At 47.2% G+C, this 16512-nt stretch overlaps 1 protein-coding gene and 1 non-coding gene across 2 annotated transcripts in view; both read right to left on the bottom strand.

The window, feature by feature from the left end:
- Nucleotides 1-233: 233 nt before the first annotated feature.
- Nucleotides 234-16512, bottom strand: part of DECR2 (2,4-dienoyl-CoA reductase 2) — a 34651-nt gene continuing 18372 nt past the window's right edge. Inside the window, exons 4-9 of the mRNA XM_025191595.1 lie at nucleotides 12381-12516; nucleotides 10517-10641; nucleotides 6828-6921; nucleotides 5639-5743; nucleotides 4616-4804; nucleotides 234-2471 (exon numbers count right to left, since the gene is read on the bottom strand). Of these exons, the coding sequence (XP_025047380.1) occupies nucleotides 2437-2471; nucleotides 4616-4804; nucleotides 5639-5743; nucleotides 6828-6921; nucleotides 10517-10641; nucleotides 12381-12516 (684 nt within the window). The 3' untranslated portion in view covers nucleotides 234-2436. The remainder of the gene's footprint in view (nucleotides 2472-4615; nucleotides 4805-5638; nucleotides 5744-6827; nucleotides 6922-10516; nucleotides 10642-12380; nucleotides 12517-16512) is intronic.
- LOC112547971 lies at nucleotides 7723-7883 on the bottom strand. The gene has a single exon (XR_003091767.1). It is a non-coding gene; the product is annotated as a U1 spliceosomal RNA (small nuclear RNA).

Genomic DNA, 16512 nt, shown 5'->3' with positions numbered 1-16512 from the left:
CCTTTTGCTGACATGACACTCCATTCCACATACCTCTCTCACCCTTCACATCCAATCTCTTCCACAACAATGCTGTAGGCAGCCTGCCCATGAGCAGGATCTTGCTGGACAGGCGGGGGAATGCAATACGGTTTTGAAGTTGAGACTTTCCAAATTCAGGTTGATTAAAGGCAACAAAATTTCAGTTTGCAAAATGAAATGTGCCAGTGAATGAACAGAAGTCATAGGCTGAGTCCCAGAATGGTAATTCTTTAATGTCTGCCTTGAGGAAGGATCAGCTGGTACAGACACAATCAAGTAGGAAACATGATCTCTTAGAGCAAGCTTTTACAAAGTCAAAGCAGATTAAGAGCTATTTCTAGCAAAAAGGTTAGCACAGAGCTGCTAAATACGTCAGAGAGGAGTTGCAAGCACCACTTCCATACTATATAGCTTATCAGTGGCATGGAGCTGGCAGGGCCAACACGTTTACAGGCCTACCATCCGATTTGCTAATTTGGAAAAAATCTATTCTCACCGGGCACAAAAAACTCGTCTTAGGTTTACTAGTGATTCTAGCATTTAGGGACAGACAAGACTGTAGAGTAACACACATGAATAGGATTCTTTATTGAGGCTGCAGCACAGAGATAGATCCTGTAGTACATGCCAGCTCTCAGGCTTACTCAAAGGCTGCTGTCTAGATTACAGTGACAAGTGGGATCTGATCAAGTTTGCATCCCACCTGGTGCTGAGAACATTTCTGACTTGCATGCAGTCCCTTAATGAAAAAGAGCAACATACATGCCTAGCACAAATCCCTGTCTGGACTGAGATTCTACTGACTGGGAGAGAAAGTGTCTCCTGCCATGCTGCTAGCAAGCAAGAGGGTTTTTAAACACTTCAGTTGGTAAGGGAAAGGATCATTCATATGGAACCAGCTCTCACGCAGGGTGGAGCTTCTCTCTCATGTTGGCCTGACAGTGGAAACTTGGTGCCCCTGCAAACTATTTAGAATCAATGAGAACTGCAAGCCCTAATACTACAATACTAATCTGACTTGTAGTGGATTTCATTTCCTTCCCAAACACTACTATATAGAGGAGGCAGGGCCTGCAGAGGCATGAACTGCCCCATCCATCTGTGGGTACAGAGCTTGTGATCTGAATGTTGTACATTTCAGTGGCCATTATGCCCATGTGCCTCACTGTGCCCAAAGATCCAACAGGTCCCTGCCCCTGCCAAAGGCTCCAGCTATTCCAACTTCTACAGTATATGACACTGTCAGAAAAAATCCACAGCTGCAGCAGCATAAAATTCACAGACTCTGAACTCAGGGGTGCTTGGCCATCTAAATCCAATGGAGATGAATGGGAGTCATGGGTGCCCTGAGAAGCATAGTCCTTTGGTTTGAATCCTGCATTTTCATATCCCTGAAGCTGCTAGTTTATTTCCAAAATGCAAAGGTCTTACTGCTGAATTCAGGTCATGGTCACTGCAGGGCACACAGGGTACTGGGCATAGAGATGCTAATTAGCTTGCTCACATCCAGAGCAAGATGAAGCCCAACCTGGCAGCAGAGTTTGTGCTGGTCTAACCAGTAGGCAGCCATCTGCAGCCTACTAAAGAAAGGGCAGGTTTTACTGCTAAGAATGCAGACCCCAAACGTCACATGCTCAGTGTAGTACTGACAATTACTAGCCCACTGAACTACCCCAAAGACAAGCTGGCTCTAAACTGTGTGCTCCAGAGTTCAATGTGCAACTTGAGTGCAGACTTCAAGAATAGGTTGTTCCTGCCTTCCACTCTAACACATTAGACAGGGGTGAGCTTACCTGCTTCAGAGAACATGTTGCTGGACAGTTATCAACCAGCAACATAGGAAAATACCATCAGCTTATGGGTTAGAGTTAGGAAAACTGAAAAAGAAATCTTACAAATGGATACTGGTGGCAGTGCTGTTCTGCTACTTCCAAAACAGCTGGAGAGGCAGAGGGCTTGGGAGAAGAAGGAAGACAGTCATATGAAGGGGAACAAGAGCATGAAGTCAGCTCCGACCAGCCCTCAACAGACCCATGACCAACTCCACAGGTAAGCTGTGTCACCTTCATAGAATCACAGAAATGTAGGGCTGAAAGGGACCTCTGGAGGTCATCTAGTCTAGTCCACTGCTCAAGGTATGATCATCCTTGTCCAAACCATCCTACACAAATCAGAGAATAAACCTGGGGAGCAAGTCTGGATCCAGCTGGCTTGGAAGGCGCTGTTCCCCATCTTATTAATTCCCCTCCCCCACTCCCCTTCCCCAGCTGATAAATTAAATCACTGCCCAGCTAGGTCAACCCAAAGGCTGAGAGATGATCATGGCTGTCTCCTCTGCTGTCATGCCTCACAGAAATGGAGATGTTCCCAGGCTCTACTTGTTTGTTAAAGTCACACCCGTCAGTTGGCTGTCCATCATTTATCTTTGTTAGCTTCTGTGGCCCAAAGGTCTGTAAGAGAAAAAAGGCTGGCAAATGAAGTCTATGCAAAGTCCACACTGATCCTATCAAGCTGGAGCTCCAAGAGTACATGGCACGTGAGAAGGGAGCTGGTGACTTAGGGACAAGTCCTCCTTGTTCAAATAATTTGTTATCATATGCTGGAGGTATCAGAACAGTGCCATATTAAGGATGCTTTCAGTTCTCCACTTAAAACTTTAACTTTTTCTGGATTAATTTTATACAGCATCCGCCCAAAACTCAAGAGCACTGTGCTCCAGCTAGAAGGGGGATTGGGATTATCAAGCAAACCTGCTAACTGACAAACCTGCTAACCTGGGCCCCTGAAGATAAAGAAAAAAACCCTTTCCCACCTCCTGGCATGTTCTTTAGGTAGCCAACATTAAAGAATATGTATGGCACCGCTTGGCTGGTACTCCAGGGAGTGCTGTGTTGCAGAGCTGCTCTGATTATGTAAAGTCACACAGCATGCAGGTGGCAGCAGAGTAAGAAACCAACCAGGACAGGGTAAGGGGAGGCTTCCTCATGCCTCTGCACAGCTAGTCAGCCATGGGAGCCTGGGGAACAAGCTTCGTTTTGTCACAGGGATGGAAAGACTATACTTGCTCATTCTCCTCAGAGCTGCCAACATGGGAGGGCAAGTGGGATGTGGCACATGCTTTATGTGGCATGGCCTCACTTTGGTGGTGATCGCACCACACGGAAGGATGGATGAGCCTCCTACAGCCTGGTCTAAATGAAGTGGATCCTAAAGCACACATCTCCATTGCCGATGCTAAAGGCAGCAGAGACCTCAGGGTCAATTCCCACTGCCAACAATCTGCCCTGCAACTGACTGACTGATGACACCCACCCTAATCAGAGGACAAGTGAACACCAGTCACTGTGCAGAGGGGCCCCACTGCCCTTTCTACATCAGATGGGCACTTCTCCAGTTGTGTTTATAGCTTGGTTTCCTCCAAATCCCCAAGGGCAGATCCTAAGTCAGTGTAAGTTCTTGCAGTCTCGCTGGGCATTTTACACATGCTATGGAAGGCATGGATGGGTGCTTTAATCAGCAAGTCATGCTAATTAAAAGCGCCTGAGCATCACATGCATCAGCATCCCCCACGCTGAAAAATATCACCGGGGCGCTTTGAACTAAAGCTCATTGAACGAGCTTTAGGCTGAAGCACCCCACCACCATTTTTCAGTGTGGGGTTGCTCATACATGTGACTCTGTGCATTGGAGCCGGCTCCGGCAGAGTGCACTGGAGCACTGTGCACTGGAGCCAGCTCGCTGCATGTCTACAGGAGCCCACTGATCCCTTAAATTCAGCCCCTTTGTTCCCTATGCTTGCTAGTTCTGCCCAGGTTAACTCAAGTCCCCTAAATTTCACACAGGTGGGGTTCAAGAAAGTTAGACAGAAATGCAACAAAGCATTAAGAAACCATGGGCTAAATGGCCACACATTTGCTCTCACTAACCTTGTACTGTGCCATCTCTTAAATGCCTTATTCCTTGCATGGAATGTGTGAACTATGGTTGCCATGACCAAGAGCATTGGGGGTTCTTTGGGAAGAGATCCCAAAGGAACTCTCTCAAACTTCCAAGAATTTTGGAGAACAAATTCTGCTTCCCTGGCATGATACAGATGAACCCACCTATATGTTATAGTAATGGATTTAAACAACTGCCAGTGTACAGGGCACATAATGCTACTCTTTTCAGAGAATCTGTCCAGAAAGGTCTCCTCTACAACATATACCTTTCACCTGCTGCACCTGAAAATGGTTACAGCCATTACCAAGATGTCTAGTGCACAGGCACTGAAAGGAAAGGCATCGTGGCAAATAGGCATCATGGTATCCACTCCACTGACAAGTCCACCAGAGCCATGTCCCCAGCTTCTTGGGGAGTGTGTGGGGATGCCACTGAGTGACTGAGGACCCTGGAGTGCTTAGGCTCTGCTGGGCATCACCATGCATTTGCTGCAAATGCATCATTCCCGGGACACAAAACCCTGTGTTGCTAATACCTCTGGTTTCCATGCAGCAGAGCAAGAGATTGATTTGTTAGGCTCAGACAGCTTATCTAATCCTACAGAGAGGGTAAGTACACATCACCTAGAGCTTAGCAGACTGTGAAGCAGTACCCAACATTGCAGGGAAGTCATTTGCTAATGTCAGCCAGCTCCCTCCGTCTACCACCATGGTCATGCCCGTCACATAGGATGCCAATGGGCTTGCCAAGTACAGCGCACTATGGGCAATCTCCGTCTTGTTTCCTGCCCGCTGGAGAGGGATTGAATTGAAGCGGCTGCTAGCTTCAGAGTGTTTGCCACCTAAAGAGAAGAACAATGTAAACCAAGATACAGCAACTGATTCCCCATCCTAGTGCCAGGCACTGCAACTGAGTGGTAGTGAGGGGCGCAGAGGGGGGAATCAGACACCAGTGATAGGAGCCACCCTAATGAGACACCAAGACCTGCGTGGGGATCTGGCCAGGGGAAAAGGAAGACCCAGGCTGAACATCCAAAGAACATTCAGCTCAGGCGATCTCTCCAGCTCAAGAATGGCTTCCCATGAGTGGCAGTGGTGTTTAGTCCTGGACTGATCCCTGGAGAATGCATAGGAGAGAATAATCCTCCTGTGGTTGTTGGGAGAAGGGGTCAATAGAGTAGATGATTTCAAAGGTCTGATCCAGTCTCTGTGAATGGATGATCATAGAGACATTTCTACCATTTCTTAAGCACAAAGACAACAGGCTGGCTCTGGGGGAGGCAGCACAGACTAGCATCACACTGTGTGAATGGGTGATGTTGCAGAGTATCACCAAACACAACAGAGACTTCATCAGTGTTAATGATGAGACTAAAGAGCGAGCAGAGCAATCCATGTTTGCCACAGCCACCAATGGGTAAAGTGATGAAGAGGCAGTGAAGAGTGCTCTCAGCTTCACCCACAGAAGAAACGCATGCTAGCTGCCAGGGCAAGCCCCAGGGAGAGCCCAACTACAGCTGCAACACTGTGCTGCAAGCATCTCTGCTTTGGGGGCCAATACACCAGCTGAACTGCCCACCTTTTATGCAGACAAAAGTGAACTGTATGTTTAATGCTAAGCAGAAAACCATCCCCCTCCCCTATGCTTGAGAAAGATGTCCTGGGGAGCTCCTTACCAAGCCGCCGATATCCCTCAGTGCCTGAAATGGGGCCGGGGGCCAAGCTGTTGACCCGGATATTGTTGGGCCCCCACTCTACCGCCAGGTGCCTGGTCATTGCATCTGGGAGGAAAAACATGAACAAAGTAATGAAAACACTTAGAGGAGCAGCAGTTCAACTGAAGGGACATGGAGATGAAACAGGCTATGGCAGGGCTGAAACACAGAGGTTGGGCCTAGAAATGGTAGGAAGAACCTGGAGCAGCTTAGAGGGTGCTAAGTGTCTGCAGGGGGCTGAGTAATCTGACTGCAAAGCAAGGAAACACTCACCGCAAGGCCTGATCCCCTGTTGGGGGGATGGGGGGGAAGCTGTTCATCACTACCTTTAGCAAGCAGGTCCTAGCAGTTTTCCATTCAAGGCCTGCCTCTGTTCTAGGAACTGTATGACTAAGGTCACCTTGACTCCAGCTGCAGAACGTCACCTGCTGGAGTGAGCTGCTCACAGGCCACAGGCCCTACAAGTTCTCCAAACACCTCTGCCATTGAAGTCAGGCAGGATACTGAGCCAGTCACTTAATGCCAGACCCCAAGCCCAGTTAAATCTATGAATAAAGGCTGTGGTTGACTTCAGAAGCTTTGGATTGGCCCTGGGGAGTGACCTTTATAGCAAGAGTGAAAAATGGGTTAGGCACTGCTTTGCTGAAGGCTGGACAGGGCTAGACAACATAGCCTGTTTTACCAAGCCTGCTGTTACTGTTCTCTTCTGGAAAATCTTTTTGGCATCCCAGAATTTATCATTCTACAACACCACAAATGCTGAGAAGGAAGGGGAGGAGGGAGTTAGGGGGACTCCTGGTTTGGCCAGTGTTAAATTCAAGGACTCCAAGTGAAGCAGAAAACATGGAGGGGGTGGGGGGTGGGGAGAGAGAATTAAATTTCACTGGAGTTCTGCATGGAATGTCTCCTCAGCAAGTGCTGAGCAGAAATCAGGCTTGCCTGAGCTCCTACCTTCAACCTCACCTGAGGCAAGGTGTGTGGGCCGGCAAATGTGCCTGATTACTATTAGTACACAACTCTCCTTCAGGTGGTGCCCACGTTCTCCAAAGGCACATCCCCCCTCAGATACTCTGGAAGAACAGAAATGCTGCTGACCTGTGCTACTTGGAGATGCAGAAAGAAAACAGGTTGGCTAGGTGTGTTACTATACCTATAGCTGCCTTGGCAGTCCCAGCATGCACTTGGAGAGCCTGCCCTCTGTAACCCAGGGTTGCCGTGATGTTAATAATAACCCCACCATGGTCCTGAATGAACAAAAGATGAGGCGTTAGGGACTGAGCCAGGGAGACTCCCTGGAAAGGCAGCAAGGCCTGGACATGGGCAGGACTTACCATATTTACTCAAATATAAGAGATGACCCTGATTATGATTCTCCAATTAGAGTCTATATAGGTAAAATGTATACATTTTATGTCATTTTACAGGTATAGAATCTAATTATTGGAGGTTTGTCTTGAATTTACCCCCCTCCCACTGCTACAGCACAAAAAATAAGTCTGGTGGGTCAGGTAGCTCCTTTGCCCTCCTGCCCTCCCCCTGCACAACTTCTTTCTTCAGCAGACTCTTCCCAATCTCCTTACTATCAGACCCTGCTCTCCCTGATCACATGGAAGTGAGGAACAAATTTGAAAATATTGGTCTTGAAATAAACATACCAATAGCAATTTGCAAATAGTACCTAAAGACTTAGTTCACTCAGAAATGATGCAATTTACCTTTTTTTGAAACTGCTGCAAGTTTTATTACAAGTACTCCAAAAACATACCTTTAAGTAGTGCTTCATCACCTACTGAGAGAGAGTACAAGCTTTTTTCCTTTGGCTTAAAGGCAAATTAGTTCCGAATTCCAAATCAGCCAGGCCAAGCTCAATTGCTCAAGTCTATGTGGCTCTACCACCAGGCAAGTCTCCTCCCTCCAAGACCTATCAGTCTTATTCCCCAAATCCATGGCAGGCATCTGATGTGCAAGCCCCAAGCCCAAAGACGTTCTAGTTCAGATGCCCCCTAGTCACACTTGCTTCTACCCAAAAGGCTGAAGAAGCAAGCCAGAGGAGAGCACAAACACAGTCCCCCATTACCACAAAATAGTGCAGTCAAGTTTACCACATATGGGAAACTTGCAGTGGTTAGCCTGCCCAGAGTGCAATGGACAGGCCTCACCCTGGGAAAGCCTGTTGACCACAGTATCTCCCCTGCCAGGTAAGTTCCTATCTGAAACCTGTTCTCCCTGATCACATGGAAGCAAGAAGCAAATTTGAAAGCAATGACCTTGAAATTAATCATAGCTGGAGTAACTTGCATATAGCACCCATGGACTTCAGCTCACCCAGAATCAATGCATGTTACCTTTTTTTGAAACTGCTGAAAGTTTTAGCACAGGGGTACTCCAAGAACACACTTTTAAAAAGCACTCTGGCAACTACTTATATACAATACAAACTTTTTTTTTTTTAAATAAAATTTTGTTTCTAAGACCAAATCAATTTTGAAGTTTGGAATTTTGACTAAGCAGAGCTCAATCACTCCAATTTGTGTGGCACTACCACCAGTAAGTATCCTACCTCCTAGACTCATCAGTCTGGGGCTTCAGATACTCCTAAATCCATGGTAGGCATCCTATGTGCAAGCTCCAATTCTGGAGGCCTTGGAGATGAGATGCCCCTTAATTTCACTCACCCCTAGCCAAAAGACTGAAGAAACAAGTTAGGGGGAAAGCCTGAAAGCAATACCCCAATCGCCATACATCATGTAACAGAGATCCTTGCATTTGGAGGCATTTGTACACTCTTGTAGAGGTCGGCCTGCCCACAGTGCAAGTGCCCACAGTGCTTTCACCCTCTAATTACATGCAAGTCATTCAAGGCCGAGAAGATGGTACCCCAGTTCCAGTCATGAGGGGTGCCAATTAGCATATGGATCCTTTATAGGAGAATGGGTATCTGGAGAACACTCACATACTCAGCAGTGCTGAGCTGGGGGGTCATCACGACTTGAAATGCTGTTGACTCTGCTGGGGCCCAGCCCAATGAACTACACAGTCAACTATGAGCCTTTTGGCTTTGGACTAATATCATACATAGTTTGTCTTCCCTTGCCCAGTGTTCCAGGTCCTGGGTACTGCCTGCCAACAAAGGCCAAGGCCTAAAAGCGGCTTGCCCAGGGCCTGCTGTGCAGTGCTGCTGCCTGTGCTGCCCACCTACAGGCCGGACAGAAAAACAAAAAACCCCAACCAACTGGTAGACTGGATCTGGCCCACAGGTCTTAATTTGCCCACCCCTGATCTAGAGGCATGGAAGCACATGAACCAAAGAAACCAAGTGGCCATCAGAGTCATATGTGAGGCTATCAGCAGTCAGAAGGAGGCTGCGACTGAAACCCTAGAGACTGGGGGCAGGGGGAAACAAGTGTTACTACAGAATACCTTAATACCACAAATACCCTCTAAACTATTGTGCAGAGGCTTGTCTTCCCCATTGCCCCACGTATCAAATGCCCCACCCAGCCTGTTGCATACAATTATTTATGAAGGATGACTTGTCAGTGAACAGCCCGGCTGTATGGGACAGTTCAGGCTATGAACCTGTGTTACTAGTATCTCACAGACCTACTTGAGTCAGAGGTTGACATGGCAACATGCTGATGTTTTCAAAAAAATGGGAGGATGTTCATAGCTGAAGCCACCCAAATGTAGTCCAAATGGTCACTGTTAATGGGTGGAGGCTGTCCGCAGTATAATATTTAATACTGTCCACAGAGGGCACGTGTAGCAAAGTTCATTCAGGCAGTGTGGTGCAAGTGTGGTCTGTCCCCTCCTCCACATCAGACCTGTGGCTGACCCCACAGCACTCTGCATGAGGCTAAGCCCTGCCTGCTCTGGCTGAGGGCAGCCCATGCTGGAATCCCACCTGCATCCATCCTGGCCCCAGCCAGCATGTAGCTTCCTGGTGGGGCTGCTCCTGGTGCGGCTCCTCCTCCTCCAGCCCCTGCTACACCACTTCAAGCAGAACATAATGTAGAGAAGCCGTGGGGATGCGCACTAGGAAGCAGATGCACAGCCACGCAGTAGCAGGGGGCAGGAGGGGGTGGGGAAGAAGCTGCAGCTAGGCAGCTCCTTCCACAGCATGCAGGGCTCCAGCTCCAAACTGCCTTCTACCCACTTGGCCACCTGCAGGTGGCTGCCCATTGTGCCAGGCAGGAAGACTGGATGGAAGGAGGCCTGGAGTTGGAACCCCATGAGCTGGGGCAGGAAACATCTGGCTACAGCTCCCCCCCTGCTTGGCTGGGTGTTTGGTGCCTGTTACATGTGCTGCTGCTTCCCCCCTCTACCTGCTGCCCATGGGAGCAGTGGCATGGGGGAGGAGGAGGCAGCCGCAGCAGACGAGTCACTGGAGGTAGAGGGAGCCAAGCAGTGCCCAGGTGGCTGCAGCTGCACCAGAAGCAGCTGCGCAGGGAAACTATGCACTGGCCTGAGCCGCTGTGGGGCATACACGGGAGCGTGGTGTGGGCTACCCCACCAGGCCACAAAAAATCAATTGATGGGCACCCACCCGCAGGCCAGATCCAATTAGTTGGCAGGCTGTATACAATTTGCCCTTCCCTGTCCTAAGAGAATGGTGATCCAGGATATTCATTATTAAATGCAGCACTTGGCACACAAGGAAAACCTCCACCACCTTCCCTTTTTCCCTGTACTTCAATAAAAGGTTGTGGTGGTTGTTACTGTAATACCAGCAGTGACTCAACGTAAAACCTCAGATATGGGTTAGCTGTTTGATGCAACAGCAAACAAGGATTTAATTACTTTGTTCACACATGGGCCTCTGTTGTAGGAAGCACTTACCCTCAAGCATTTCTCATATAGCACTTTGGAGACATTGAAGGTGCCAAGGGTATCTATATCAATCACCGTCTTATAGGCATTGAAGGACAATGCACTGGCTGGACACAGGAAGTTCCCTGCAGCATCTGGAGGGAGAGAGCATCCACGGGCACAGTCAGTGGGGTGGTTGGTAAAGGAGGCTGCTATAATCTGGAGTCAGGCAAGTACAGGGCACTGCACCCTGGCTTTCACTGCAGCACCAGGTTGAGGCATATATATATGTGCAGGTGCCTGTGTGCGCCAAGGTCCTAGCTGCACACTATATTCAGAGATGACAAAAGCCCCAAAGGCAACCAATGCAAAGCCACATTTAATCTAGTAAACACACAGGGCATCTATATACATGCTGCAGGATGGTGAGTGGGGCGTTTTAATTAGAGTGGCTGAGAGCCACTGAAATTAAAGCGCCTGCAGCATCACATGTATTCAGCATCCTGTTTCAAAATGGCGGCATGGGTGCTTAGTTAAAGTGCCCTTGCTGTCATTTTGAAATGTGGGGATGCTAAATACATGGGACACGGAGACTGCTAGAGCATGCTAATTAGCATGCCGCAGCAGACTTGATCAAGTCTGCTGTGATGCATGCTAATTAGCACGTCAGAGCAGCGCTCTGTCACATGTATAAGCACCCACAGGGTTGAGGGGTAAGGAAATGAAAGGCTCACATGCCACTTAGCACAGTATGCCATGTGCTCAGACATGCAAGTAACCATTTGAGATGTCAGCAGGTGGCTATCAAAGCTACTCTTGGTTTACTACCCAGACACTATGGATCCAAGGTGTTGGTGGGACACTATCACCAGCAGCATTACTTGGGGGTGAGGTGAGAGGCACTAGTGGGGCACCAACCTAGAGAGGGCATCAGAATGGCCTCCTTGGCCCTTACCACACTATGTCATGGCAGCCCTGCATCATTTAGCCATTTGCCAGGAAGCCTCAGGCAGGTAAGATTACTCTCCTTTGCCATCCCTACACCTGATCTCCTGCACTTGGCATCCTCCAACCTGCTACAGTTTTTTTCCAGGGCCCAAAACTCATTAGCTACATCTCTGACTGTCACGTACCCCAGCTGTGCCCACACTGGTATTTTTTATTTATTTTTTTTAAAGTGCCCCAAGCCTTTAGGAAGTCCTTGTGCTCCTGCCCTGGAGCCCCCTTACTCTCTGCTAGGGCAGGAGCAGGAGAGCAGCCAGCCACGTAAGAGGTCTTCTCAAGCGGGAGCAGACACCCTGTTACCTTCAGCGCCTGGGCGCGTCACCAAGAGCTGGGCCAAAAGGCATATTTTTCTGAGAGAACTTCTGGACTGCGATCCATCACAGTAAAGCCACCCCGGACTTTGGGCCAGGAAGCTGCTGGGTGTCAAAATTCTGGCTGCAAGCACATCAACACATCAGTCAATCATGGCTGATTTGAACTGAGGTTGAGATGGATGCTGCAGAATGGGTCAGAGCTACTCAGGGATGTGCCAGTAATACTCTCTTCCTCACTGGCTTGTTTTCAGACTCATGCCACCACCAGGAAGCCCTAGTTTCTGACTAGTGCCATTACCACCACAGATGCCTGCAGGGCTGTGAGAACACAGAAGCCCTTGCTCCTGATCAGACACACATTCCTCTAGTTTGGTAGCCTGCTTCCAGTGTGACTAACGTCAGGGGATCTAAAAACAGGACAAGTCAGACATGTGCAAACGTGAACAGGATACTGTCCCCTAAGGTAACTTCTTCTTGTACCCCAACACATGTGGCAATCAGCTTGTACCCTAATGCATGTGGGTTGAGAGGGCTTGCCATTCCCCTTCCCTCCCCGACTTTAAAAAGGAACTCACTATTAATGAGGATGTCGATTCGTTCAAATTCTTTCAGAGCCTCATCCACAGCTGCTATAATTGTTTGGGGCTGTCTCACATCTAAAGAAAGAGGCAGGCATCGCTGACCCGTAGCAGCTGCCAGCTTCTTAGCTGCCTGGAAAGGACAGAGATATTTTGCTTTAGAGAACCTTTTCTTTCCCTCTCCCAGTCAGTTGGGAGAATCAGAATCTGATGTAAAGGATAAATCAGGCAGACAGTCCCCAGGCCTGTCATGAGATAGGGTAGCTGCTTGGGTGAACCATTACATGTTTCTGCTGTACGCTGTTAGATAGCTACCATGTGTCCCATCCTGTGTCGTCCCCGCCCCCCCAAGATGGCTGCATTTGGAAGGCAAAGGAAACAATTCCATGTTCTAATTTGTAAGTTGCTTGACCAAGTCTTGAGATGATTATCTAGAGGTGAATCCAATTCAGAGGTACCAGACCAGGACTGTAAACTTGGGTCTTGACACCAGATTACCAGAAAGATACTGACGTCTTGGATGGAGCTGAGGCAAGTGACATGCATGAATGGAAAAGACCAGAGGCATTCACTTAAACAGGAAAATTGGGAGCGCTGAAATTTCAGCCTGACAAAAGAATGGGTAAGCTAATAACAGTCTGCAGTGCCTGGTGAGTGAAATTAGGAAGAGCAGAATCAAACCAAGGAAAGTCAAATCTGGGCATAAGAAAAGGCTCCTCAGAGTGAAATTGTCAAAGCTGTGGGAAGAGGAAGGACCCTTTTTGTTTGGGTTGTTTAAACTGAAACAGACAACAAACAAAACAATCCTGCAAAAGAGAACTCAGCAGTAGTGGTCTTAGTGGTACTGGCAGATCTTTTCATCCTCAACTTCCTTGTCAATGAAGTATAAACATGTCATTATCACTACTGAGTCACCCTTGGCTTCTGGGTCCTATTTCTGTGCGTAGATGACAGATTCCAGAGAAATCACATTCAGAATCTTTCTACTTCATGAAAGCCAGGCTCAGACCTGAAGCACAAAGCCAAAAGAACTGGCACGCAACAGAAACTCTTTCCAGCTGAAGTTTTTGTAGTAAGGGTTGTTGACATTACACATCTGAGCCTAACAGGGAAATGAACCACTGAGCAGGAAAGTGAAAAGAGCAGAAAGTTCTGCTGTTTGTATTCAGTCTCATTATACCGTTGTGCATCTAACTCCTGTCCTGAGTCTGGAGAGGTTGACTTCCTCATTCCCCAAGTTCACCAGGTATAATGGTTTGTCCACACAGGAACATGACCCAAGCCAAAAGATTTTTGTCATCACATTGAGACACCTAGATACCATGGCAGGAGCCAATTCAGAGTTGTTCTCTAGAAAGGAATCTAAACTCTGTCCCATATAATGTCCGTTCTAGCCCTAGGAGACTTTGCTCTGGATAAATGATGCCAGGATTTGTCCTGCTGCCTTGGCAGAAGCCCAGAAGCAACGAAGCCTGAAATAGAAAGCTGCGTGGCCTTTGTTCCTGCGATTCACCTAATGCACAGCTCTTGGACCAATGCAGACCAGAAGAGTAAATATGAACCAACACTTCTGGGAGCACAGTCAGCCCAGCAAGAGAAGGCCGGCAGCAAATCAAAGAGGAGTCCTACAGCATCATAGCAGCAAAATATATAATAATAAAGAAAAACCAATGCCAGGTGCAAAGGCATCGCACTGCAAAACAGGGAAGAAATAACAGCAATCCACAACTCCCTCTTTGCAATCAGGCAGTTCAGATCCTAGGGATGGGGCACAAAACATAATCAGCACTTTTCCTGCAACTCCCTGCCCCTCAGTGGCCGCCTCAGTTGATTGCATGAGAACAGGCCACTACATAAATTTGAAGACAGGAGTATCACCCAGTCCTGGAATCTCATGTTTCACCATCTTCTGGGTTTTGTAAGCCCCAATTGAGTACAAGGAAATACCAGCTTTCATTAAAATAAGTAATAGCTTCTCACCCTCATGACTGCAGAGAATGAAAATGGGACCCAGAACACTGTAGACTGCAGTAAGCCCTGGGCTGCTTAGTGCTAATATAGTAAGCATTTGCTTGCATCTGCTTGACCAGAGTTTGGATAAGAGAAGAGACAGCAACAGAAGTAAGTGAGCAGGGAAGAGAACATTAGAGGAAGAAAGAGTTTAGAGAGCACAAGAATGAAAGGTCAAAAGTAGTCAGCTGAGGGTCGCTTAGAGTTTGTTTCATGGTTAAACCAGCTAGATCTGGTTTAGGACACAGCATAGGATCACAGGAAGAGAGAACTGGGGGGAGACCCTATGAAGACATCTAGTCCAGTCTTGCTCAGATGCTCACTGCAGGATCATCCCTGCCTAAGCCAGCCTGGTCAAATGTTCTAACTTGCTCTTGAAATCTCACAAAAATAGGTGGCCTGTTTCAAAGCCTGACCACTCTCAGAGTCAGAAAATTCTTCTCGATCTCCAACATAAATTTCCTCTGCAGCAGTTTGACATCACAGCTCCTAGCTCCCTATGGCCTCACTAATGCCAAATTGAGTGGGGGAAAAACCACTTCCCTTGATTTGCAAGAATCACCCCTGTTAGAATCCAGTGTGCTGCTGGTATGTGCTTTTTGTTGCTGCAACAAGAGCACTTGGTTGCTTCATGTTCTTTTTATGGTTCCCCAGGTCCTTCTCTGCAGTACTGCACTCTAGCCAGTCATTTCCCAATCTGTATATGCAATTATTGTCCCACGTGCAGGATTTTGCACTTGTCCTTGTTGAATTTAATCTTGCTGAGTGCAGACTCTCTCCAATTTATCCAGGTCATTGGTGGTATCTGAAAATTTGCTAAGTGTGCACTCCATCCCATCATCCAAATCATTAATAAAGACATGAAACAAAACTGAAAATTGGACAGAGCCCTTATACTTTATAAAGGGATAAAAATAAGCATACCAATAGGTTATACTCTGCTTAATATTAGTTGCATGTTTATATTTTATAGCTTTAGCAAGCTTTTGAAAGTAAGCCAGTATAAAAGGCTAGGTTCACCACAATTTTTACTTTTCTGCCTTGAACTACATTTCTTGCTGAACAGCCCATCTACAGATAAACCAAGTTGTAGAGAAGTACCTATTTTGGCTCTAAACCTAGGTAAAAAGTTATTTTCCCCTACAGACTAGCCACCTGTTTGAAGCTTTTAAGATTTTAGGACTTAGTATATTTAAGATTAATATTTTTCAATTTTCACATATTAAAATTGTGTCAGTAACAAGTATTTGATTATTTGACTTGAAATGCTTTACCTCTATTGTCTTATTATTCATGTACTATTTGACATAACACCCCCCCCCCTCAAACTTTCTTTGATCCCCAGAACACTTCTGGGGGGTTACCAGCACCAACAAACAACAACAACAACGAAAATGAAAAAAACAACCTGACTCTGATTTTTAAAAATCTTATGGGACTTTGTGTATGGGAGGGAGGGGGCGGGTGGGGGCTAGACAGAGCTCACTCATAAGTTGAGTGCTAAGTATTTGCAATGCTGCAATAAAAAGCTCCTTAAAAGGCAATTACTGCTCATGTCTTGTTTTTACCTTACCTAGGATTGCATTCTTACTCCCCCTCTTTTTAATGATTAAAAAAGTATACTTAGTGATGCAGAAACTACTTTTAAAAGTCTACCGAGCTCATCCTGTGGAAGCCAACACAGGACCTGTCTGTACACTGGCCTTGGACTCAGAATACCAAAGTTCAACAACATGTAACTCTGCCATCATTTGGCTGGCATGACTTTGGCAAGTGTCTTCACGTCCCCATACCTCAATTTCCTCAGCTGTAAAATGGGGGCAGAGATGCCAACCTTCTCTGTAAAGCACTTTAAGACCTACAGGTAGGAAACATTACATCAAAGCTGGGGACTGTTACTGTAATCGTTTTCCCAGTGTCCTGTCCACTCAGCTGTGTATAACTCAGGCAGCAAACTGCCTCCCTACTGTCCCCATTTAAAACTAAACTCAGCCAGAGGGGTCCTTGGCTCAGACTGATCCTTAGGCTCCATGTAACATCCCTTCAGACTACTCAAAAGCAGTTCCTTGGGGCCATCTTTTGCTTCCAAGGTGCTCAAAATAGCCTATGCTGTTCAGCA

The sequence above is a fragment of the Alligator sinensis genome, unplaced genomic scaffold (assembly GCF_000455745.1).
Source record: "Alligator sinensis unplaced genomic scaffold, ASM45574v1 scaffold449_1, whole genome shotgun sequence".
Classification (NCBI taxonomy): Eukaryota; Metazoa; Chordata; order Crocodylia; family Alligatoridae; genus Alligator; species Alligator sinensis.
Note: the sequence above shows the minus strand (reverse complement) of the source record. Positions and strands in the feature narration are given on the sequence as shown.